Here is a 27,697-nt window from a genome sequence, read left to right as displayed (position 1 = left end):
TTACTGAACCTTATTCTAGCCAGAGCTGGTAAATTAACTTTAAAAAGTCATGAAGGGAAATATCTCTGGGTTATAAAGTTCTCATAAGCCAAAATATTAGCCACTGCTTGGAAAGAATATAGTTGTTTCTTTTCTACCAAAGTGTAATGATTAGTATTTTGAGATGAAAACATTTCATGTAATCAGATTCTAACCATAAAACATTCCTCTTTTTCACAAAGTTCTCTCAGAGCCACAAAACACTGTGTGCAGATATTTTTTTTTAATTGGTAATATTGATAAATGTACTGGGGAGAAATGCTAAATATGCTTATTTGGGGCATATATTCCCCAGGTTAATTCTGAGTTTTGAATAACTCCCATAAGAAGTTAATTAGGAAACTAATTTGAAATATTGTACTAAAATTCTCATGAGATCCTAGACTTATTCAAACAGCTGAAAAACAACTAGCAAAGCTTTTGGCAAAATTAGAGACCCTAACCAAGACTGAAGTCATGGGAGTGTTACCCTGAATTATTTATATAATTCAAGCACAGAAATCCACCTGAGGATGCAAGAGAAGTCTTCTACTCAGAAAAAAAAAAAGAAAAAAAAAAAAAAAAAAAAAAAAAAAGAGAGAGAACAAAATTCTACTCTCAACAGAGCACCAGGAGATCACGACTGTTGCTTTTTTTATTACTCAATGTCCCGCTTACAGAAGTATGTGCAAAGCCAAAAAAGAAAACAGATTGAACTGAAATAAAAAGGACTAGTAAACTGTGGAAAATATGTCTACCATGACTAAATCATCAGAGATCAAAATTTGTTCAGCTAACAAAGGATTTTTTTATAAGCTACAGGTCTTCTAAAAAGAATACAGCAGTTCAAAAGCAAGCTGAGTTCGCTTTTCATCAAGCATCACCAGCAGAAGTACAAATTCAGCAGCCCATATGCTTTTTCTTTTTCCTTCACTGGAGATGGCAGAAAAACAAGTATTACAATGAGGAAAAAAAAAGGGGGGGGAGGGAATGGGAAAGAAGAGACATACAAAGCCCTCAGCACATCTCCTCCTCTGTGCTAATCTGCAAGGTTGACAGGACAAAACATTAGTCTATGTCCCAGTGACTTAAAATACTAATGTTGCACACTGTAAAAATGTCCCTCCCACAGCCACAGGAGGAAGTCGGTCATAAAATCAGGAGTCTTGAGCTTCAGTGTTTTTGTTTAAACACATTGTCTTACAGCTCAGCAAACAGAAAACAGGAGTATCAGGTGAACTTCTCTTCATGTAAGCATTTTAAGTTCACCTATAAGTAATTTATCTATAAATAACGTGGTACAAAACAACAGAAAGCCACCTACCCCTTGACTAGTTCAACTGCGATAAAGTCATTGCCATCACCACTGTTAAAGAGGATGAAACCATCAGCTGAGGTTGTCTTGAACTGAAAGAAGAGGTGCATGGATGTATAAGCCTGCAGGGTGGCCAAGCTCAAGTAGCTGCTCTTAGTCTTGAATGTCACAGGGTCAGCTATAATGTTGCGGAGACCAAAGCGTGCCTTCAGCTCGCAGTAGTCAATGTCCCCGTTCTTGCACAGGTCAATGTAGAGCATCCCGTTGAACATGAGGCTCTGGAGATGGCCAATGAAGCTGGAGGGGATGACAGAGATGTACCGTTTCTCTGTCATGATCCCTGTCTCAATGTTGTGGAACTCCAAGCGGGTATGATCACCAACCATTGTGCCTGAAGGACAGAAACAAGGAGAAACTCAAACCCCTGCGAACACCAAGGTCTGAAAAGAGGGAAGAGGGAGCATTCCATGTTCCAGAGTGGAAATTCTCCATCATCCACAAAGGTCATAGTGGTGCAGACAACTACACTGCAACTCATGGAGGACTCTCATGCTAGAGCAGGTGGATATTTCCTGAAGGACCTGCAGCCCCTGGAGAGCCTACACTGGAGCAGGTTTTCCTGAAAGCCTATGGGGACCACCCATGCTGGAGCACTTCATGAAGGACTGCATTCCATGGCTAGGACCCACACTGCAGCAGGACAGAAGTGTGAAGAGGAAGGAGTGTCAGAGAGGAGCTGTTACAGGTTGAGCACAGGTACCATTCTCCAATTTCCTTCTCTGCCTAGCGGGGACAGGTGAGAGAGGCAGGGAGGAGCAAATCCAATAAAAGAGGGTGGCAGACACTGTTCTAATTTCTTGTCTTTGTTTCTCACCATTCAACTCTATTTTTAATTGGCAGTAAATTAAATTAATTTTCTCATAGTCAAGTGTCTTTTGTCCATGATTATAATCACTGCACAGTCCTCTCTTTTAGTAGGTTTTCCAAAGAAAACAGCCACACTATCTGTTGGTCCCTCTCATAAGATTTTAACATGCTGGTCAAATTCACCAGATTTAAAATCCAGAGGGAACAAGGATATTTAAATTCACACTATTTTTGTGAAATTTGACAACTGGATAAAACCGGAATAAATATTTCTGGTGTGCTATAGACAGACAAAATTTAGCAACAGTATCTGACTAGAATACTCTTATATGCATCTGCTGGTCAGCAAGCATATCTACACAACTCTCAACCAGTCACTGCAAGACATATTTGTCAGTAATTGAAATTATACCTAGGAATCATACCAATTAGCATAGCTGAACCCAGAACAAACTCCTCCAATTCCTCTAGGTTATATCCACTGGGATTTAAAAGCTTTCTCATATTCTGTGCTGTCTCCTGAAGTCTCCTATAATTTCTCACCATAAGAGGTGAGAAAAGGCATTAAAAGACACAAACAACCCCAAAACAATCAACCAAAAAGCAGTAGTCCTTTCAAGGTTTTTCCTACGAATTGTGATTTTTTTTTTTTTCTGTTGGGGATAGAACAAAACCTGAACACACTTATAAAGACACGTGGATGATACATCCTAGCTTGCAGTGTATAGACAGCCAGATTATATGAACTGATGGCCATTTTCTTGCTTTGGAAACTCTGAAATATTTCTAGCACACCTCTCATGGTCATGTACAAACTGCAGTTTTTCAGTTTATACTTTGTCCAAATGTGAACAAGTTTTATTAAAAGACAGCCAACAAGCATAGTTGTTGTTAGAAAATTTTCTTTCCGCTATCTACTTCAAATGTGAAGAAAAATATTATATAAATCAATTCACTTTTTTCACTTATTCCAATTTTTACCAGTGGATCTAAATATCAGTGCAATTATACAAAGACCATGGAAAACTTCAGTCCAAGCAGACACAGCTGATCAAACTTAGAAGCAGCTGAAGGCAGTGACAAATTTATGACTATTTAAAAATTCAAGTGTCAGCACCAATGCAAGTGTTTTTAAAACCTGAAAGAGTTATTTACCAGAAATAATATTATTTTAGTTTGAAAAATTGAAATTTCCAGAAATTGAAATAGGACACAGGGAAATTTATCTAGACAGCTTTCTCACTTCCACTACTGTGATCCTTAGAGGCTCAGAGTTTCAGTTTCAGTATGATAAAATTTATTATTCTTTCCAAATCAGAAGTGTGTTTTCTTAAAATTAGAAAAGTCACTTTAAAAAAAAATCCTGGTTCTTTACTTTGAAAAGTTAGAACAATAAAATTAAGAGATATCAGTTCTCAAAGGCAAGAAAACGTCTCCTTTTTTCTTCTACACTTAAAAAATACAAGGCAATTGTGCTCTAAGTAGAAGAAACAAGCCAAGACTGGGGAATCTGCAGTACACTGGGATAGGGAGCCCAAATATAGGGGGCATTAAAAATGGAGTGAGGGAATTTGGAGGAGGTGAGCCGAGAATCTTAGAAAAGGTAAAAAATAAGAAAACTGGGACTGGCTTAATAAAAAAAAAAAATAGTGCTAGAGGCAGTACTCTAGAAATTCAGGAGTAGTTCAGTGAAAAGCTGCAAAGGACATGGCAATACCAGATCAGAATCAGGACAGAGATGTAATTTCCTAGGAAATCATGGAATGTAATCCAGTATTTTGTGATCTCATTAGCTATCAGCCTCACCTGCAGAGTTCACCTCTAGTTCCCCACTGTGTTCTATGGAGCACTGTACCTACTGCAGCAATCACAAGCTCTCTAGTTCAAGTGGTAGCAGACACAAAAAATTCCAGCCTCCACTGTGGTATTTGGGTGCTAGGAAGATGTCATAGAGAGGAATATATCAGCTGTATTTGTGTCTCATTTACCACTGATGTTCTGACATCTGTTCTGAGGTCAGGAGGAATGTGGGACAAAGGTTTTGTGATTAAACAGTAAAATGCTGTCCAGAATTGGATTCTGTCTCTGCCTTAGATGTTCTATGGGAAACCAAGTCAGACACTTCATTACAAATTTTTCATACGTGGTCATTAATTGTCTACATCTAATTCCCCAAGTGGCAGGGGTGAACTAATTTAAAGGATGTAATTTACAGACATGCTGAATTTTTCTGATGCAAATGATTAAAAGAACATAGCAAATTGGTACCAAATACATCCAACTTTAATCTGGTGCCTTGTTCTCAAACCTGTAAAACAGGAAAAAGATGCCCATAACACTTCATATAACATAGACATGGGGATAAAGACAGTTAAAGCTTCTTAGTTCTGTATAAACATAAGTAGCCTACAACACAGACACACAATTAAAAACCAAAAAAAAAAAAGTAAAAAAAAAAATCCTCTAAATTTAGAGCAAAATTCAGCTGCTGCGCATTGTTCCAAACAAGCAATAAGAAGGCAGAAATCAAATAGGCTGTTAATTTTTACTGGGGGCCCAATTTAGACTTCTCATCTATGCCTAAGACAGCAAGAATCCTGTGAAAAAATCTATGTGACCACACCACTGAAGACTCTTATCATCTGCCCAAGGAAGTGGGATGCAGATTGCACAAAAAATCTTAACTCTGGCTTTTCTGATTTCTGACTATGCCATGATGGTATTCTCTTATCAGATATTTTTAGCTGTAATGCATCTTTAATTATGTAATTCATATACATGTACATATGCGTATCCTATTTTAGTACAGGATTGTATCATTATTATTTATAAACTGAGCGTCGTGAAAAAGACTTCAAAACCAGATGGCTTTGGGCGATCGATTCGGTAATGCAGAGAGTGCCACCTCGTGGTGCTTCCTAAAAAAAGCATATCCAGAAGACTTGTTCTCAAATTTAGAAGTAATTGGAATTGATTCTTTTAAGTTCCCTCTTAAATAAAATTAGGTTTTCCTATTCGCTAATTTTGACCAAGCCACCACGAAGGCTGACTTGCAGCAAGGAGAGGGAATGATTTTTTTTGCATGTTTCTTGTTCTCTCTTGCAAAATCACGGCCTATATAGGACCGCACATATTTACTGCAGAGAGAAAACATATTTCTAACCATTTTCCTGTAATCCAGCTTCTTTGGGCATATTTCACATTTATGACTCCTGGCTTTCAAAATAATCTAAATTACTGCAATATTTAAAATAATCCACATTCATACAGAAGGGAAAAAAACCCTCTTTTTCAGGGATAGGATAGAGTGTTTTGGCACTATGTGTAGCAGCCATTACTCCTAGTTGCAGTCTGAATAGAAGCTGCTCAGAAAAGGGGATTTCAGCTTTTTGGGAAACCAGCGTGGTGTCAAGTAACCATTATACTTGCATCAGTTTTGCATCCAGGGTTCCTCGGTTGTTTTTTTTTTTGTTATTATCACCCTCCAGACTGCTGATGTTTTTCTCAAAAATCCAGTTCCTAAAGTTATATACAAACATGAGAATTTTAGACCTTCAAAAGAAAAGAAAGATAGGTTTCTGGCTCTTGCAGTCATGGAGAAATGGACCTGGAAAGTATCATCTCTAAAATTCTGTAATTAAAAAAGAATCAATCTGGAGTACTTTGATCATTTTAATGCAAATCTTAACCTGGGGTACCCCAACTTTCCTGGCTGATCTTTTCTTTCCTCCTCTCAACTACATTTCTCTGCATAAAGAAGCAGGAGCTCAAAAAGCTCTCTGGAACTGCAGAAAATAATTTAAATAAATAAATAAATAAATAAATAAATAAATAAATAAATAAATAGGACTGACACACTTTGTTGAGTCAGGATCCTCCCCAGCCTCTAAACCAAAGCTGAGAAAAAACTGCTTTGCTTGCTTTTTCTTCTGGATGGCTCTGAACCATGTATGCAAGAACTTGGGAAATTAAAAAAAAAAAAAAAAAAAAAAAAAATATGTCCCAGGTTATTATTAAACTACAAAAAATAAAATAAAAAAGAAAGAAAGAAAAACCAAAAATGGGCAGCTGAGACATAAATCTGTGCTCTGTAACACATGTACTTCATGTAGGTTTATCTTCAAGGAAAAGTTTGTGCAGAGTAGCAGTCCAGAGGGCCTTGGCCTTGATTCCACAGCACTGGAAACCATCACATGTGCAACTCAGGAATGGCATTTATTCAGTCTACCTCAGAAAGAGCCTGGACCAAGAGAAAGTTCTGCTGAACCCCTCTACAGTCTGAGATAAGTACATGCTTATCTGTCCCCTAAACCCGTATCTCAAGTTGTCACAGCTGTCACAGAAGTTTCTGGTGCTGGCTAAGAAGTCTCTCAGACCTGAACATTCATTTTCAACATAGTAATACAAAATAAAACACGACTGGTAACAGGGAGGGGTGGGGGAAGAGATGCACAGAAGAACAGGGAGAAGGAGCATAATGGCAAAACTAGGAACCGAGACACAAAGACAGTGATGAAAAAATACTGCTACATCACACTTACCCTCAGCAACATCATCATCCACGATCAGCTTGAGGCTCTTTCCTCGCCGCACCACGCGGACAGTGTGCCACTCATTGTCATTGAGTTTCTGCCCAGCATAAAGAGTTTCAGGTCCCTTGCCTGGGGAGGGTGATAGGTGCAGCAGTTAAAGCCAGGCCCACAATTGCTTTAGTGCTTTCTCAGTGGGAAAAGTAATGAAAATCAACTTGGTGTGATACAGACCAGTAGAGTGTACAGGTATATAACAACCTCTAGCCAACCCTCACACCTACAATTCCCAGCTTAGGGAATCAAAAACCCTTCCACTCCGTCAGGTGCCTTCCTCCATAGAGCCCTAAAGTCACATGCATTTAAAATGGATAGAAATCTCTCTTGTTCTATGGTACTAATTTCCAAACATCACGCTGCACAGCACACTACAGTAACAGGAAAACAAGTTGATGACTGAAATGTCTCCAAAGTGGATCCGTTACAGTAGCATTTTGCTCTTCTAAGAATCTGGATTTACAACATCCCCAAGGTACTTGGGATTCTTTTCAAAGTTAAACACACTGGTCTTTCAACACTTCAGTATCAAACACCAGGTTGGTTTCAGTCTCAAAAAAACCCAAAAACAAAAACCCCACAACCCCCCAAAAAAAGTAATTAAAAAAACCCTCACAGAACTTCATAGCCCGCTTTATAAATAATTTTTTTAAAAAATTATAATCTCAAAGAAAACCTTTCACCAACCTCACTGATTGCTTTAAGGTTCTTTGGTAAAGCAGCCTGGATTTGAGGTGCTTACTTCACCCCTTGGATATCAGTCAAAAGAGAAAGAGGAGCCATGCCTTCTCCAAAAGGTTATACCACAGTTGCCCTTGCAAACAATGCTCCTGGGAAAACAGCATTAGCGCTACCCATATTTGTCTGGTTTTGCTTACCCATCACAGTTGACAGGCAATTACTTAAAAATTAATTGTTCAGATTACAGGACCGGAACACCTCACTCATGTCAAATGGTAAGTGAAATTGAATAATGGTGTGTGCTAAATTAAAAGCATCTATCCTTATTTCAGTACAGTACTAAAGTGGAGGGGTTTGATCCAGATATACCAGAAAATGTAGAATGAGTACAGCCAAACTTGTTGCACATCAGTCTGGACCCACTGCCCAAACTGGCAAAAGGGGAACCCAAGAAAAAACAACCAACGAGAGATATTGAACATATTAACAGAGGTGCGATAGGGACAATGAGGCACTGCTACAGCTCATCATACTGCACTGGTAAAACTAATGGCAGATAGTCCACAGCCTACAGGATGCACCATTACTGTAATTGCTTCTCACCAAAGAAGGAACATGGGCAAAGAAGGTGGTGTCTCATTCAGCTAGGATTCTATATGTAGTATAGAAACTCTTCAGAAGGAGAAAAAATAAGTATTCTGTTACTCTTTTTTTAAAAGTCATGCCGTTCATGCTAATAAAAAAAGGAGATGAATATCTTTTTCAAATAAAGGCCATTGCCAGAAAATTTTACCATAAACTAAGATGAGAAAAATGTTTTTCTAGTAATCTGAAAGGTAAGAGTCATTCTTGGATTAAAAGGATGGGGAGTCATATCTTGAAGCTACAGAGAATAAATCCTTAGCAGGAGAAACCCATAACTTCTGCTGTCCCTCATCCATGTGCCAAAGTTACATACCACACACATAATCCAGCTGAACAAGGCAGTTAGATCATGGCCAGAAAGTTTAAGTTTTTTGGCTCCAGACACGCAAAGCGCTAAGAAAGTTATGCTAGATTTACCTCAGTAAGAACATTTTATCCTAAAGCAGAATTCACAAAATTATATCTCTGTCTAGATATACAACAAAATTATTGTCTACCTCAAAATATACAGCATTAGTCACTATACTTCTACACAGCCACTTCCCAGGTAGGAAGATGAAGGAGGTCACCTGAAACTGTGTGTTTATATAATGCCATCTGAAAGCAGGGGAAAGGGGGGAAGGGTGGCAAATGCTTTCTAAAAAACCCAATCTTTTCCACATACCCATGAGAGCTCTGGAGGACTCAGCCAAGAGGCACAGTCAGGTGTGCTGGAGTCTGCTCAGCTGACAATGCAATGCTTTCTATGCAATAGCTCTGTGTCCAGCATGGTTGAGTAACTCAGTTGCTGTCCTTCTAGTTCCCATTTTTCAACCCTAGCCTGACAAAACAAGAATCAGCTAAAACAGCCTGGGGTTTGGCTCATCTTGATGCCCACTCTATCACTTTCAAAACAAAACTGTGACACCAATAGAAGTTATGTGAATATATTATTAGGAAAATGTAGCTTAACCAATTCACAAATAAATGAATAGAAAGTTGCAGCACTCACACATTTTCCAAATGAATAAGGTTGTCTACTTAAAAGTAACTAGTTAATAGCTTGGGCTAAAAATTTGAAAATTAAGCACTGCAGATATGAATTACTTTATTATTTAAGTCCATATCCTGATCAGCCGATTTTATTTTTGATAAGTAGAAACCAAAAAATAAGTTTTAATACTTTTGTTCACTTACCACCCTCCCTTTTGCAAAAATGGGTATTGGCTTCTTTTAGTAGGGTTACCCAAATAACACTACATACAAAAATTCAATTCATGAGCATGCTTAAGAGCATTCAGATAAGTTTTTCAAACCAAACATATCTGATTTTAAAAGAAAGCGTTAAACAAATGTTATTTTACTCTATTTAAACTGGCTAATTTTCAAATGTTTTCAATACATTTATGCAGCAGTGGGCTGACCTGAAAAACAGCAAAATTGTGTCACCATTTTTCAACTGAGAGTGTGCAAATAAATTGCTGCTCTTTGTATAAGCTCCCACTGAATTCTAAGTAGTTCCAAGAACTGTGTATGCAGGGACTTTAACATCAGGATATCAAAATTCATTTCATTGAGCATGATTACTACATGTGCCATTCCTATACAGACGTTTATGTGTGATCAACAAAGACTTGAAGATTCCTAATCCAACGGTTGCTCATGCTGGGAAAATAGAAAGGAAATAGGCCACGTGTTCCTGTACCATAACGCTGTCCCTAAGAACAAACTCCTGCCAGGCATTTCTGTAGTCTTATGTTTTGCAGTTTTATGTTTTTTCCCCCTTTCAAGCTATCTGCACCTACATAATTCTTCAAAAAGGACAATAGACAAATGAGGAAGCAAGATCAAATGGACAGAGAAAGAAATCTAGATATTTGTATCTTCCCTTTGTATAACATTCTTTTATCATAAAAGACAAGAAAAGGCAAAGGAACTCTTGTTAGCAATGAATGGCACACCTGGAAACACTTTCTATTTATAATACTTTGGGCCACTGGGCATTAGGTAATTTTGACAATTTATTTGGTTTTATGCATGAAAAGAGTAAAGGACAACATAACAGTAAACAGAACAAGAAAGTTTTTACTGTTGCAATAACTTAATCATTAAGCTGACAGACCCTCACTCCTGTTGGCATCTCTGATCATCTTGGTCATTCCATTCCCTTTCCTAATGCTGTCTGTGGGACTGGGCATCATATGGAATTGATCACCACGTATCCTTTTTCCAACTCAATTGAGGCAGGCTAGTGAATATTCCTTTTATATTTTGCAGTGACAAATACTACTTAATCAGAATAAAAATATCTGTCTCTCAGCCATCCCCAAATTCTGGACATGAGTTCAGCTGCAGTTCAGGCTTCTTGAGCAAATATTACTTGATTCAGCCACAGTGACTCCTCCTCATTCTCCCATGAATTCTCCAATATCTACTCAAACTTTTATGCATATTGTTCATAAAAAAATTAGTATATGCTTTCAAACATGGAAGAACTCCATCCAATCTGCCCAGAGTGTCCCAACCATTATGTATGTATCAAAGGTGCACTGCTGCTAATTAATAGCTAGGCTCAAATAAACTATATAAAACTGCCAAGAATACATATGTCGAAGTATAAACAATCAAAAAGCAGATCATGCCTTCTAAAAATGCCAAGTTGCTTTCCATGTGCTCCCCAAGAACTCGCTTGTTCAGAACAAACTGGTCAGAGGCATGCAGTTCTTACAAAACCTCTGAAAATGCACTTCTTATTCGCCCTCGGTGGCTAATAGCACACAAAAATTTTTTCTATGAGATAAAGGAGAAAGAGGGTTAATCCCCTCTGCAGTTTCTCACAGGTGGATCAAAAAGTGTGCTTTTACTTTGGTGCAGGCTTTCATCATCTGATCCGTTTATAAGATTAAAATGACTTGCATGAAACCAGGCTATCTTTATCGCTGCATATCCTATCCAACACTACAGAAGTGAAACATTGAAGTCTACAGAACCACAGGAGCTGAACAGAAGGGACATTGCCATATTGATGAGAATGGACAAGGTGCTTCCCTCAGCACAATTACAATGATAAATAATTCTACAGTGATACTAGCATTTTTCAAAGAAGACCCTCAGTAATTATAAGGTTTTCTCTGCTTTTTCTTTTTCACTAAAATCCTTAGCTACCACCTCAGATTTTTCCAGTGGAAAGATGAATTTTTGTGTCTCTTTTATACAGGGCAACATCCTCCCAGAATGCCATTAGCATTCCAAGGAAAGGAGGGGCTGGGAAGGGGAAGTTTCTTTGCCCACTCACTCCCCCTTTTTTTTCATTTGTGATGGAGGAGGGGCATGGGTTGTTTTTACTCTGCACCTTTATATAATGACCAGAGAAGTTGTGGCTTGCTGTATAAAATGTGTACACAGAGATTTGTGAAACATGACAATGAATCACAAGACCTTAAAAAAGGAAGAAATAGGTGCAAGGACAAAGATGCTGGCAATTTTTCACACACCTTTGTGGCTTCCTGATATGCAATAAGTTCCTACAAAGCACAGGTCAAATATCAAAACACAAGAATGGCTCAAAAGCAGAGCTGGCAGCTTATCTGAAAACAAGCAACTTTCAATCTTGGTTAAACGCAAACCACTAGTGTAAATTTTGTTGTTTCTTTCAGGCAGCACTAGTATGGGCAAAGTGTTTTAGGATGGTCTTTTCTTCGACCAGGATTTGCTGTTCAACACCAGGAGCATTGTTAATTGCTAAGAAACAAGCAGCAACCCCAGACATTGCAGACATTTATCTGGATATCCCAGTCAAATCAACCTATATTCTCATACACATATGTTTTGCTCATATACAGGCTTTAGAATTCCTTTTTCAAGAAAATGTTGGCTGCCAACAAGAAATAAGCAGTTCCACTCCCTCTACAGATACTCAGTATCTTCACTGGGAACCTTACCTGCAGCAGTCTTTCCATTTCCTCAAGGAACGGGATCATGTCCATGTACTACCCCACAAGATTAAACAAAACATACACGCACTTAAGAAACAACCTCTCCGTGAGGCATGCTAAAAACTTTTATGTTTACTGCTTTACACAGTGGCTTTACTGTGAAAAGTCAATAAAGTTGAGATTATTTACATCAGCCTACCCAGAAGCAAAGTTTAATTATTCACATCCATTCAGCAGTAAAAAGCACACACACAAAGTCCTTTAAACCTCCACAGAGTCAATTAGCCTAACAAGTGCAAGTAAGAATTCCCTGAAACACCCAGACTAATAAAGTGCAGGGAATTAGCTCAGCAACTAACTCAAAAGTAGCAAGACCACCCCACTAGATCTCTCAAACATTCCCCCATCTCCATATAAACATGTCAAAAAAATAAGCTAGGTGTAATTCTTTTGTATACAATCTATTTTAATTTTTTAAACTCCTTATTAAAAAAAAAAAAAAACAACTACCAAAACCAAATTCAACAAAACAAAACATAGTCCCTTGCTTTTGCTATAAATATATATTTCACCATACTGAATAACTGTTATTTTCACTTCAAAACCCTGGCCAATAAGGTTGTAATAAGGTTCAGCACAGATTCAGGCAGCATTCAACACAGTTGTAGCTTTTTCATAAAGCTCTGAAACAAAACTTAGTGCAGAAATTAGGTTGCATTTCTTTCAGTGACATGAATATAACTTGTGATTAAGAACAAGGAGATAATTTGATTGCATATATCATACAGGTCACACATGGCACAGACTGCAGTTATATGGAGGTTTTTCCATCAAAGTTAGTAGGTTATGCTCCTTGTTTACTTCAATTTCACTGCTGCTGAATTTTAATGCCTTAGACACTACATTGTGTATCAAGAGCAAAATAATTTTTAAAAGAAAAATGCTTGTTTTAATAGAAATTCGATCTCCTCAAAAGGGTTTAAATAGGAATTTTAATGAAAGGATATTTCATTTCACCCAAAAATAATTTTATTCTTATTTAGAAAACATACAAAATATTTCAACTTCAATCTAAATGAAAAATAATTCCACTGATAAAAATAAAATTAAGCATATTATTATCTATTCAAGATAATCTTAATTTTTAATGGTACTAGACAGTTTCCCATTTTTATTGAGTGAGCTTTTTCCACTTTTAAGGAAAGGGATTTTTTTTATATTCATAATCAGGGAGGAGGTCAAAAAAGGACACAGAAAAATGTAAAATAACCTCAAGTATTCATGCTTTTAAAATTAAGACTTACAAGAGTTTAATTAAATTAACTTCAAAGTGATTTCAGTCACACTGACTCTATGTTTGTTTTCAGATAAGGCTGTCATATGAACCACTTCACATTTGCCTAATGCCTTAAACTGCTGCTCCTAACAGATCAGGGCAACAAAAGCTCCAGCACTGGTATAGCGAGGAATATAGAAGCTGCTATACTGTGACTCATCTGCAACTTGCCTAAGGAATTATTTGCACACACTATATTTTCACAGGGCAAAGCTCAAGACTACTCCTCATGTAAGTGGAGCAGCCAGACCATCACAGGAGCAGCATCTACTGCAGGGAGCACCACTAGAGGGAAACCACATTCACTGAAGCTGCAGCTTAGACAGTGTTAGGTGAGTACAAAGGAGTGACAGTACTCAATGCTGCTTTCCAGAGTTTCACCCACTGATAAATTTTGCTTTGAAGATGACTCCACACCAGCAATTAATAAAATAACTCTAGAACTTCAACCCAGTTTTGAATCCATAATAGCAACCACCCATTGAGTTCAGGTATATTTGTTTAATGGGCATAATTTGCCATCCAAGAAATGAGTATATGCAGAAATTACAAATATGCAGAACCTCATGAAGTTTTACCATAAGAGAGAGTTTTAAAGTAACCATTATACTAACAATTATGCATAGACTTTAGCACACCACAACAGTAATAAAGAGAAGACATTTTATTTAAAGGAAGCTTTATATTTTATTAGCTTTCCAGTGATGCAGTAAAATCAAAGCAAGATGCAGGAATGAAAAAGTAGGAGATTTAATTCTTCTCTTTATTTCTGTGTAGATACAATAACAGAGATACCAAATCCAAACAGCTTCACACTAATCCTATTGATGTACCTTACTTGAAGCATAGACAGATTATGTTACCAACAGTAAGAGGAAGTTTCTCTTCCTATTGAGTTTCAAATCTCTCCATAAACGCTACAAAGCAAGTGGATTAATTGTGATGATAGTGAGAAGAAGATACTGACGACGAGGCTGAGACAACTGGACTGAACCATATTTATTAGGCAGACACACATATAGCAGCAATGAAATAATTTGACTGCTAACTGCCTGGATGAGTTTTAAACCATTTTGAGGGGAAAAAATTATGAATCAAATGTATGAGTCTTTAAAGCAAGAATCGACCCCTCTTCCTCACACCCCTTCTCGAAGGTCTTTGCTTTGCTATGTTACTTAGTATCAGGAAGGAGCAGGCTGGAAAAGCTCATATGGTCCCATTAGGTGAGTGTTCCCATGCTCTAAATGCCACTATTACTTAATTTGAAAGGAGTCTTTGAATTTTGCAATGATATGATTCTTAATGTAGAGCGGAGGTTTTGTGCCTTTTAGAAGTATTATAGTAGCAACTTCTCATCTAAATCTACAAAGCAAGGAGATCAGAAAGATGGATAAATCATACAGTACATGCTAATACAGCAGCTTATGGTAATTGCACGTGTCTTTCAGAAAAGGATCTGAGACCATTTCCCAATAACAGGAGAGTGTCTCTGTCCCACTCTTTCAGAACACAGAAAATAACACCAAAGAAAGGGTCTCCTCTTCCCAAAGGCACATTTGGCAGTTGAACAGAGAAACAAAGCTGATTCTGAGAAACAAAAAGCTCCTTGAAGCTCCAGTCTCAAATATTGCATTAAAGGTTTTTTTTCTTTTTTAATGACCTTTAGAACACACTGCACAGTCCTCACCAACAGTATAGCATTAGAAGAGAACACAGTCCCAGTACCAATACTTGTTTATCCAGATATGAAGCATAAAGAACAACATTGTCACATATTCAAAGAACCTAAACTTTTCTCTCAATTAAAGTACCTTGCCCTGTGGCACCTGGGTGCCTGAAGTATTACAATGGCATGCAGAGTTACACCTTCATTGTTCCTAGGAGTATGACATGAACTAGCTTCAGCCTCCCTCTAAGAGCATAACAGCATCACAGAAATGATGTCTAACTGATTACAGAGCCAGCAGGATTCCAGGCTTCTGCAGGGGCTACAAAACACTGCATATACCCTTTAGCTTTGGCTCTCTTTGTACTACCTCCATTCTGAAGAGTGTCACTCTTTTTTATGATCTTTGGAGTTTTTTAACTTGCATATTAACCAGAATGTATAAATCTACTGGGAACCCCAGTTGTCTTGCTGGGGGGAACATCAACATGCATAGAAATCATACTATTAATAAGTAAAAACAGCAAACAAAATTTGCAAGTGGAGATTCGTTGTTTTCAGATATTACAGGCAAGCTGTGTGGGAATAAGTGGTAATGCACATTGGTCCTCCCTGCTTGAAATGAGAAACTACTGAGAGAAGGATGGTAAGTGGTACTTGGACCTAACATGGAAGACTTTTTATTTCACTTAAGGAGCTATTGAGGAAGGAGCAAATGCTTCTGGAAAGCCAAGGGATCAGTAGTGCAGACTGGAGTGTTTAATGCTAAAGGCATTTAAAAGCTTACCCACCTCAAAGAGCGGGAACAGAATAGAGACCTCAGCTGCTGTTACTTTTTGAAGAGCCATTGACTATTCTCCCATTTCTTAAATAGGAATGTTTAGCACAAGATAGTGATAATTTGCAACACAGATGATATTATTGTGACTAAAATTTTTCCTGATATTTAATAACGACAGCATTGGTATATTTTTTACCTATTTAGAGAAACCACATTTCCAGGTTACACAGCAGAAAACAAGTACAATCCAATAAAATAAAATAAAAACACTTCATGGGGAAATTCTACTGAATCTACCTATACAAGGAGTAGAGACATAGAAGACCCTCTCCAAATTCCCCCTTATCCATTCTCTTCTTGTGCTGCAAGTTAAGTACTTCCTTGTGGTTAATATCCTCTAAGGTTTTCATTTTCTTCTTAGTATTTGCAGAATTCCTTATTTATCCAGGACACTACAACACTGATGCAACCTCAAAGTTTTAGGAGGCAGAATGTGGACAAGTTGTGTTGCCAGAAAAAACTTGGACCCTCTTGTCTAGCTGCAAAAAATTTGTTTTATGACATTTAACCCTTCTATTTCTGAAAACCTTTCAGCAGTAGTCACAATGCATACTCCCAAAAGAACTGGGACCCTGATAGCAGAAACCCACTTCAGTGATAGCAACAAGATCAGTATCCACTCATGAAAATCTTCCTCAGGTGCTTTACAGACACCACCAATCTTCCAGTCTCCTGATCTTACAGACTGCTTGTTTTCTACCTAAACTGAGAAACCCAGATGAGAAAGACAAGTAGTGTGTAGACCTACAGGCAAGAGCCTCCTTATTTAGCTTAAGGAGCTATCAAGGAAGGATCACAGGCTTCTAGAAAGCGGAGGGATCAGACGTGCAGACTGAAGGATAGTTGAGGATTTACAGATAAAGATGACATCTGAGGCAAATATCAAGAACTCCTTTGAAATTCAGATTTTAAAAGTCACAGCTTTCATGTCAGCTAAGAAGCATGTAAAGGAAAAAAATGCCCTGGGAGAAGAAGAGGAAATTATAAAGTTAAGCACATAACTTTAACCATATCCATATCTCTATGTCCTCAGTACTCCCAATAGCAAACAATGTGGGATCCAAACTGATGCCATCCCTCTTCTCAAGAGGATGCCATACCTCTTGAGTTGCTCCATTTCATATGTATACCTTCATAAAAATCCTCTGTGCTTCATATAATGTCTACATGTAATCCGAATTTTGTTAAAATTAGATAGGAGTATACCAGGTAATTAATTGTAAGGAATCACCCTAAAGCAGCAATATACCAGCAGAAAGAGAAAAGAGAAAGAAAGCAGATCTCTTCCCACAGGAAGTAGACTTACTCCTGGAAAGGTTTCACCAGCATTTGGGGATCTTCTTTTGGTGTCCAACACAGAGAAAAGTTAATGATCACTTTAAAAAGGCCCCTGACAGCAATATCAGTGTACAAACCATGAGCTGAACACAAGGAAGGAAAGTAGTGACTTTTTAAACCCTGAGCTCAACGGATGACTGTGCACCTTCATCAGCCATCTTGGTTACAATCAAGGTTTATCAGTCCTTGTGCATCACATTTAAAATAGTAAGAAAAATTTTTAAAGAAATTTTTTTTTAAATCTAATTTTATTTGGATTATATATTAGGTCAAGCTCTTTTAAAGACAATTTAAGCAATAAGGTTGCTTGACTATTAAGTAATAGCATATATGCGGACCTCTGGCTAAGTTGTAAAACCTAGAATTTGATTAATGACATAAACTGGTCACAAACATCTCTGTATAACATCTCTTTCCATTTCCCATGGAAAGCTTAGTGATGAGCATACTTGATTTTCTACTGCAAGTTTGAAAAGACATCCTTTTCCTCTGAGAAAAGGTTAATTTGTATGTTGCCTTTTCAAAGACTCAAAAATGCCACAAAACTTCAACACAACTTTTTTCTCCCTCTCCAGCTGCCTGTTAAAAAAGGAGGTAGTGATTGTTACAGGAATGGGTAGATTTTATGCACCTCTCTTCCCAGAACATCTCTATTTCTAGCTGGTGAAGAGCTGCTGTGCTGCAATGCTCATCAAATATTTCTTCAATTTCTATCATTCATAGGAGCACTTCGAAAATGAATCTGTGCATGTTTAGAAAGCACTCAGATTCTATGCTGAACAAATGCTACAAAACTACTAGCATTTATACAGTCCATACCATTAGCAAACATAATTTTAATACTATCACAGCAGCAGAACATTTACAGATTATTTTTAAAATGTGGATCTTCAGATTCTACAGTCAGTGCAAGATAAACACCAAAGTAGAAGAGACCTTCAAGTCCCATGGGTCAATCAGTTGAGGATTCCCAGGACAGCACCAGACTGCTAATACAGGCCATGATACAAATGATTGGCACAACTATACAGCACATGAATTTTAAGCTCTCTATAGTTCCCACAAGTTCAAGGGGAATAAGCACTCCTCTCAAGAAGGGTTTTGGCTGGAGGGAGGTGTTGGGTTTTTTGCTTTGTTTTAAAATGCAAAAGGATAAGGCATTTCAGGATGATGTATTAAGAATCACTGCAGAATCAGTCAGGAGAAACAAATGCCATCACTTAGCTCATCACACCCCCCCAAACATTAATGATGTAGTGAAGTAAAGGTTTTATGGAATATTCAAAGCAATTGCCAAGCCTGGAAAATGAGGATTAGACCTCAGAAGACTCCTGTTTCTAAATCTTTAAAGTACTGGTTCTTCAGAAGTCAGGTTTCCATAGAAATAAATCTTTTTATCTGCAAGTGTTACATTAGTCTGATGTCACTAAGGTCTTCTAAAACAATGCACTGGGCAACACTCTCTAAGACCACAGGTCAAGTTTGGCATTTTTTTTTTCCTTTTGGTTTGTTTGTTTTGCTGCTTTTTTTTTTTTTTTTTTTTTTTTTTTTGTTTAGCCTGTATTGCTACTGGATGCTTTAGATTACTGGTTGTAAACTACTCCCTCTTACTGGTTTGTGAGCTTTTATCAAGCATAGTATTTCCATCCAAAGAACTGGATGGCTTGTTGGAAACCTAAATTGCTTGAGTGACAAGCTATTATCCCCAGTTAACAGCCTAGGTTTATCACTCAATGGTTAAACAACCTCACCTCTGGGCTGAACCCCACATTTGCTAGGAAGAGGCCTCAGGGTTTCCCTCTCACTTCTTTTATTTACTCTTTCTTTTAAGGAAGAGATGGAAACTAGTTCTGACCCTTTCCCATTGCAAAGACTAATTAAAGGTATCTCCAACAGACAGCAGTGCAGTTTTAACAAATGCATGTGCACAAGTTCAACAGCAGCTTGATTTTCAGAGGTGTTGAAAGGAAGCTATAAAGCACATCAGTCCAGAAAATCAGATAAACTGGTATATAAATTCAAAGTCTCAGTAAATGGTAGAGCAATTTTACAGGAAGGGATGTATTTATAGATGCGTCATCTCTCATTCATTCCCAAGTCCAGTTTTAAAAGTTGCTAAACATTTGTTTAATGCAAAGCATGGTTAATAGCAAATTGGTAGCTGAAGTTTTACCTATAAACCAAGCCATTCGTACAATCCTGCAGACAACTGGGTCACATTCACTGGGTCTTTTAACATCACTGTCACAATTTCACGCAGGTACTGAGTAAAAAACTGTGTCAAGTACTACTGAGGTGAGCTGGAATTAAGGAACTTCTAATTTCTCATTCAACATCACTAGCATCACAAAGCAAACCAGCTTCTAGTTTTATACCAATGCTGCCTTTAATGAGGTGTCAAATACAGACACATGGTTTCATGCAAAGAACAATTAAAAGACTATTTCTATCAGAACACCAATCTAGGACAACCATCTGGATCAGCAAATTTACTCTTTTATATTTATAGTCAAATATAAGCAATCACCACATAATCAAAAATTATGCAAAGAAGTCTGCTTCTCTCCAGTACAAAGAAATATCCCTTCATCATTTAAATAAATGCAATAGAAAAATGCACCTTTTATGTGACTTTTCTATTCTGTAAGCAATATCTGATTATCTGCTGAAGAATGCTCACTGTTAGAACAGAAATAGCATGTCAGATTATGCCATTAAGGTGAACATTAATACTATAGGCAAACACATGTTTGCAGAACAAGAACTGCACCATGGAAATGCTGCCACAGCACAGATCACATTTGACATCCAGGAAATAAAAGAACAGGAGGCATTTTTGGTTCACTGAACAAATTGACAACATCAGCAGAAGAAAGAGAAAATAATTTCATGCCAATCAGAAAACGTCCTTGGTTTCTGGACCAAAAATTGCCCTGTGAAAGCAACCCAAATAATGTTCTACATGGAGATTTTTTTTTAAATTCAAAGCCAAATAGGGCTGAAGTATTCACATTATGCCTTCTTTGCTCTGGTATTCAATGGCGAGGCCAGGCCTCTGAAGTTTCTGACATACATAAATAAATTCATGGGATGAGAAAGGCTGCATCCAAACATACTGAGGGAGCCAGCCATAGTCCATGAAAGAACACCTTCAATCACCTTTGAAAGGCTGCAGTCACAGAAGGAGGTCTCAAAGTGACAAATATATTTTTAAAAGCTGGCCTTGTTTTATGCAGGGAGTTGGACTACAGACCTCCAGAGACCACTTTCCAACCTAAGTTTTTCTATGAAAACCTTTTATTTCACTGGCAACCAGACATTTTTGGAATATAAATAATTTTTGAATATGTTAAACATTGACACATTGTGAAAAATGAAAATCAAAATATTTTTATATTAAGTGTCATAATGTTTTTATGTTTCCCATTTCTTTTTTCATAAATACTTGCCAAGTTCAAACTAAATTGACAAATAGATGCAGTCAACATAAATCTGCACATTTCAGCTAATAAACTATTCAAATGAAAACACTTAATCTAGTTGTACTTGGCAGTGATACTATTCCTGGAAAAAACAAAACATTTGTGAGAAAAATCTTTATTCAGAAAAAAAATGAATATAAAATTATTAACCTCAGGCAACGCCTATAGACTAATGTCCCTATTTATAAATATTTATTAATATAAAACAGTGACCAACACAGAAAAAAACTATTATTAGCATCAGACATGAAAACAACTGACCCCAAGTCTGTATCTAAAAACTCAGGTCTGTGAACTCAAGCTGACCAGCACCTCTGCTGTACCATGACCAGTGACGCTCTGAACACACTAATGCCAGCTCCCTTTTACATCAGAGTTATTCTTTTGGACTGCACTCTTAAGTTGGTACAGATGCTTACAGTATGATCCTTTACAGAATGATCCCTAAGGAAACAGGCAGATTTTGCATATAATTATCAGTTGGGAGAGTTTGCCCTCATCACATTGATTTTGATTCTTTTTATCTTCATAGTGAGAGATTTGTCAAAAAATGCTTCCTACACTCCTCATCTGTGTTCATGGCAAAGATAGCTCCTACAGCCCAACTACTGACACCACAGCAAAGCAATATGGAGGAAATCAGCTCTGCCCTGAGCAGGGAACCATTCCAAGCCAACCCCATTCCCTCTGGGTGTCTCTCATCACAGCAGCGATTCAGTTCAAGCCCTCTTCAGTCACAGTTATTAGACATGAACAGAGCAATCCCCAGGGCCTCTCAGCAGGAGGAAGCCTGGGCACCTCCACTTCTCCATATGCTCCCACAGAGAGGGAAATGGGCTGTATCTCCAGGGCACCTGATCTGACAGCTTTCCTCTGAAAAACCAAAAAAAAAAAAAAAAAAAAAAAGCATGCAGACATATTTCTTCTGCAACCCTCTCACCCTGAACAAACACTGGGAATGAGTTTTAAAGTCAGACTGCAAGATTGTGCAGAGAAACGCTTGAATCTCCTTACCAAGGTTTTTCTTGTGGCAGTTTCCAATTTCTTTCCTGACAGTGTGAACCCCTTTATTAACATAACATGATTTATGCAAATAACCACAGCTAGCATAGGAGGCATTTATTTTGTTATGCCCAGAATTTACAGGCATTAAAGGAAAGATAATTCTTTCTGTCTGGCTGCAAAATTGCCACGAATATTACGCAAACACTTCTCTGGCTTTAGGCCAGAGCCCCTGCTATGCATGCGTCATACGTTCAGTTAACATCCAGTTTCAGGAGAACAAGGTCTACAGCTAAACTAATTCTTGGAATAGGACTGGCACCACCTTTTGTCGCTGGCCTTTGAGGTGAAATTGTATCATAAGGCTGGCAGCCTGGTTTTCATTAATAGAAAGGTTTATGCTAGCCACCACTCTGAAACAAATGAAGCATTTCACGGGTGTGGGAAGGCATGGTGGGGAGATGCAAAGCAAAAGTTCATTTTCCCAGTGCGCTGATCCTGAAAATTTCTCTTCCTTCTCTGGTATTTGCATGCCTTCTGTCCATATGGGCAACACACTGAATGTGCAACAGAACCACAATGGGCCAGAAAAGTCCTGCCTTGCAGCCTCTCTCATTCAGAAATGACAGAGACCAGACTGAAGCAGTAAAACACCTCAGCAAATGACTATGGATTGGCAAGGCTCAGAGAGGCTTTAATTTCATTATAAACCTTTAAAATATTCGCATTTAGAGCAACTTACATATCTGTGAAACTTAGCCATAGACAGTCTTACAATGGAAAAACAGGTCAAGAATTTCTTGCAAAGAAATGCAGACTGTAACTAGGACAAAGAAATACCTTGAAAATATATGGATAAGCATCTCTGCTTTCACTAACCCTTTCATGTGGAATGACACTGAGCCAATCCCATACAGAATATGAATCAGCTTTACATTAGGTGCTTAAACTGCTTTCTAGCTACCACCTAAGTATACCAATGCTAAGAAATTAATCACTATCAATTATATTCCATGTTGACCGCTATCAGAATCTGTAATTATCTTGTAATTTCAAATTACTTTACCATTTTCTTTCTAGTTTCTTCACTCACCTATCCTGTCAAAAGAATTAAATGCCTCAAATAATAAGAGGGAAAAGATGTATTTCTAAAGGCTTAGAGGGGAAAACCTCAACATTACAAATAGACTGCAAGAGCCCTTGGGAACATTCAAAACATATTCAAACTTGCAAAACTGAACAAACACCCAGAGTTATTTCCAGCTGACACCTTACACTATCCTGTCACAACAGATGTATAACAGATATAAGAAGAAATGACCTCAAAGAGCTTTACACTTAAATAGCCACAGACTAAATCAGAGACATTTCTCTTTCTTACAGAAGCATTACAGAACTGAGAGGTAGAAGAGTCTGAAGTCCTCACAATCATACTTATCTGGATATAACAGATTAACAGGTTTTTTCCTACATTACAGCAATATTTAGAGACACCTTGCAAAATATTATGCCTCTCTGTAATGAGTGTTTATCAAAAGTAAATGGCTGTTTATCAGTCTAAGCACAAGTAGCTTATTTCTCAAGTGCCACCAGTGTTGTTTTTCTCCACAGATAATGGCTGGTAACCTCAAGGTATGTTTAGGCAACATTACAACTATCATGGCAAAGAAATAACTTATAAACACATTGGGAGTATTCCACACATTCTGGATTATCTCTTTCTTGGCTTCTCCTCTAATCCCTGACAGCTGCTGTGGAAAACAAGGAGAAATCTGGTTCAAAAATTATTTCTCATTGACTCCATGTCACTGTCACTTTACACTACCTATCTGACTCTTTCCCTGCAAGATTCCTGAGGAATTGCAGGTTTTACCATGCTAAGAAAGCCTGACTAGGAAAGCAACTACTTGCAATGGTGCAAATATAAGCTTAGTGCACACATGCAACTCTGGGAAGGCCATGTAGATAAGCAAGAGCCAGTTTGTCCTCAGCTTATGTATTGCTGGAACTAAATTGATCCCATCTATAGTATCTTTGTGATTCAGGAGTACTAATCTTGTCAGAAATTAGTGAATTAGCTAGGAAACACAAGAAAGTTTAAACGAAAGTAATTCGTAGAACAGCCTACTCTACAAGTAACACAAGTGAGCTGGTGGTAAATAGTACTCAAGACATATTATGCTCCTCAGATTGCTGTGCTTCTTATTAAGCCTTCCTCAGCTACTTACTAGAGCTGTAGTCAGATAGCCAGCCAGCCTTACCGTAGCCTCTATAGATAATGGGAGATCTCCCTGATAAAAAAAATAAAAGTAGTGTCTGCTCAGCAGTAAACACAGCCCAAACATCTTGTATTTATAAGCAGTTCAAAAATTCATAAGAAAAGAACTACAATATAAACTTGTATTAGAACTTCCCAATCAACTAGAAAACTATCTGAAGAATGAAAAGCTTTCTGCTACCCCACCTAATGCCTCTCTTCTTCACGCGGAGAAAGTCTGTGTGCAGAATAAGTTATGAGAGTTAAATCTGTTAGTCAAAAGAACTCAGAAATCAGTAATACGACAAGGAGAAAAAATGAAACCCCGATTGCCAGAAAATCCTGTGTCCACAGATCCCTTGCATTCAAGCCCAGAAGTAAAATCTCAGACACCTCTACTGTCATCAACTGCCACAAAGTCCTAAGGGAAGAGATAAGGTCTTAAAGAGCCAAGATCTAACAATTGCAGAAGTTTGAGTATATCACTTTGGAAGGCACTTAAAATCAAGGGAGATAGGTGCCACTATGAAGTTCAGAGGCAATTCTGCAAAATGGAGGAGCCACTGGTATGAGTTACAGTTTAAATGACCTAGAACACATAGAAAGGCTTCAACATTTTGACTAAACATAGGTGATTTCTATGCACTACATGGGCAGCCAGGAGGAACTGAGAAGTTACAAGCTGAAGAAAAAGTTTGTAACAGCCAAATCCATCTATTGAGAAGGTGGCTTTTCTTCAAGCATCCTCCCCAGCTTGCTAAAATTCGAGCAAATCTTCTATGCCTAGCATCTGATTTTTTCAGGGCACAGGAATGAAAGCTGCTTCTACCTACTACACCCACACAAATTGAAAATTTTTTGTAAAACCTGGAGAGTTCTGTTAAGATTTATATGTTAAACTGATGTAATCGTGATGCTTTGCGTAACAATTCAGAAATTCTGTCAATCATAGCAAATAAGTCTGGTAACACCGACACATATGGTCAGGCATTATTGTCCACAGTTCACATTAACTAAACACACTTAGCAGTGTATTCGGGGATTTCATAACATCACTGATGAAGAAAAATGCTTATAATTTGGACAAGTCAAGTCATTCCATGACTGACTACACACAGATGAAGACTTGCAAAAAGGAAATGACTGAAAGTGTCTATTTTGACTAAAATTCACAAAAATTCACTTTCAACGTTTATCATAAACATAGCATAGAGTAGAAAATGCAGTATTTTTAACTCGTTTATGGTTTGAATAACCATGTCAATAAGCTTCTTATTTGCAGATCTAAAAATGCCTGAAACACTTACCTTCACTGAGAAAGACAACCAAAGACCCTTTGGGTTTTTTGTTTTGGTTTTGGGGTTTTTGTGGGGTATTTTTTGGTTTTGCCTGTTTCAGGCATTTTTCTTCTGATGTCTTCACTTTCATTTAGTACTTTTTCACACTTTTGGTAATCACACTTTTTGTCCTAACAATGTTGCATAACTTTATAAAAGCAAAGCTTCCCTCTGGTATGTTTAATCCCAACAAATGGAAGAGCAGTATTGTGTGCTATTACCAAAGACTTTCTCATCGAACAGCCAAAGCACAAAATTTCTAGTTGGTTCTAGAACTGTGATTGTCAACCCTGTTTCAAGATATGCTCCTTGACAGCTCCCAGCATCCTTTCATCATTTTTATGTGATGTTTACATCCACTCCTCTAAATTTAATCTCTTACATTACCATTATGTTCTACTTTGATTAGATTTTTCTCTAATAGTAATAGCGAGGTACTTACATAACTCTTGTATAAATGTGATGAGTTCCTTATGAGAAAGCAAAACTGTATAATTTTACTGGAGCTGCAAGGCATGTTCTCTCAGCTGCTTATCTCCAATTCCACAGGTAATCATCTGAGTGCTGTGGAGGATTCTGCTTGCAAGGCTCTGGCACTTCTCACAAAGCTGTGTGCGTGTAGCACTTGATCTCACACCATAGCAACTGACAGTAACGGTGTCAAGAGAGAGAACTTTGATATCTGTCTTTAAGGTGTTGAATAGTCTTTTGATGACATAAGGGTGGAAATCACAAGTTGGTGGGTTTTTTAATGATATTCAAAACTTTCTTGGAAAAGGCTCTGCAGACTGATCTAATTAAACCTACTTCACATAACACTCCAGATGAATGGCCCAGGATATCCCTTTAGAGTTAAATTATTCAAAATTCTCTTATCTTGTCTCCTAGAATCATAGAATGGTTTGGTTGGAAGGGGCCTTAAAAATCATCTAGTTCCAACCTCCCTGGCATGGGCAGGGACACCTTCCACAATACCAGGTTGCTCAGAGCTCCACCCAACTTGGCCTTGAACACTTCCAGGGATGAGGCACCCACAGCTTTCCTGGTCAACCTACTCCACTGTCTTACCACCCTCACAGTAAAGATTTTCTTCCCAATTTCCAATCTAAATCTATTGTGTTTCAGCTGAAACCCATTCTCCCTTCTCCTATCAGTATGTTCCCTTGTAAAAAGTCCTTCCCCATCCCCAGGCTCCTTCAGGCACTGGAAGGCCACCCCTAAGCCTTCTCTTCTTTAGAGTGACCAGACACAATTCCTCACAAGAATGGTTCTCCAGCCCTGAAACCATCTTCATGACCCTTCTCTGGACTTGTTCCCGAGAAGTGCATGTCCTTCCTGTGGTGGGGCTCTAAGAGTTGGACACAGAACTCTAATAAAATTGGGGTTTCTGCAGAGCAGAACAGAGTGGCCCTTCTGGCCATACTTCTTTGGATGCAGCCCAGTTTGGCTTTCTGGTCTGTGAGCACACATTGCTGGGTCATGTACAGCCTCTCACTACCAGCACCTCTAAGTCTTCAGCAGGGCTGATCTCAATCTGCTCATCCTCAAACTCTGTTGAGACTGGGGTTTGCCCTAACCCAGGTACAGCCCCATGAATGTATAAGAACTACTTGGCCTGGCTAGCACACAACTCCCAGTCACCAAAGACCTGTACACTAAAATGTTTTTTTCTTTAAATAAAGATAATCTGTATGACTAATGAGAAGTTGGGAATCAGGAGAGACACAATAACTTAGCAGATGGACAGATAAAAGATGAGATGATACACAGAAATAGAAAGTGGTATAGAATGACATATTAAACTAGAACAAAGGAGAACATGCCCACAGCAGGAACAATCACTGTAAGAAACAATAAGGATAGGCTTTGAGGTACAAAAGAGAAAAGGTGGCAGGAAAAAAGACTTCATAATTTGAAAAGACCCTAGGGAATAAAATAGCTGAAAGACTGCTAAAAATAACGGTTTGCTAGATACATGGTCCAAACATGACATTTGAAGAGGAAGGAAAAAAAAAGACAAAGAGGTAGAAAATTGCTTTTTTAAAGGACAAAGCTGAGGAAGAAAAACAAACTGCAGGCCTTCATGCTGAAAATAGCATTTGCAAGTAACCTCCAGCTTTTCTTCTACAGAAAATTTTTCAGAGTGCCAAACAACAAAGGAGAGTATGACAAGCACCATCCTGGGCATTTCGAGGCAGGTCCACAAATCCCAGCTCAATGTTCAATCAGCTCTCAGATGGAAATACTGCCCTCACACTCACATACAGGACAGTCACTGTAACCTCACATGTACAGGAGCAGCTAAAGAACAACTAAATATTCAGAATCTGCATTATCACAAGCATGTATATTTTATTGGAATGAGGAATGAAAGAGAAGGTTGTACAGAGAAGACTAACATGCAGTTATAAT

The 27,697-nt window shown here is 38.0% G+C and overlaps 1 protein-coding gene across 36 annotated transcripts in view; it reads right to left on the bottom strand.

Annotated features, from left to right (window-relative positions):
• Window positions 1-27,697, bottom strand: part of NRXN3 (neurexin 3) — a 958,542-nt gene that overhangs the window by 530,739 nt on the left and 400,106 nt on the right. For all 36 annotated transcript variants that reach the window (XR_012056601.1, XR_012056602.1, XR_012056603.1 and 33 more), the window contains 2 exons: window positions 6,742-6,861; window positions 1,343-1,724 (listed from right to left, as the gene is read on the bottom strand). Coding sequence is in view for 33 of the 36 variants with exons in the window: in XM_072930751.1 (XP_072786852.1) it covers window positions 1,343-1,724; window positions 6,742-6,861 (502 nt within the window). In the remaining 3 variants the exon portion in view is untranslated. The remainder of the gene's footprint in view (window positions 1-1,342; window positions 1,725-6,741; window positions 6,862-27,697) is intronic.

This window comes from Taeniopygia guttata, chromosome 5 (genome assembly GCF_048771995.1).
Source record: "Taeniopygia guttata chromosome 5, bTaeGut7.mat, whole genome shotgun sequence".
Taxonomy (NCBI): domain Eukaryota; kingdom Metazoa; phylum Chordata; class Aves; order Passeriformes; family Estrildidae; genus Taeniopygia; species Taeniopygia guttata.
This window is presented reverse-complemented; position numbering and strand designations above follow the sequence as displayed.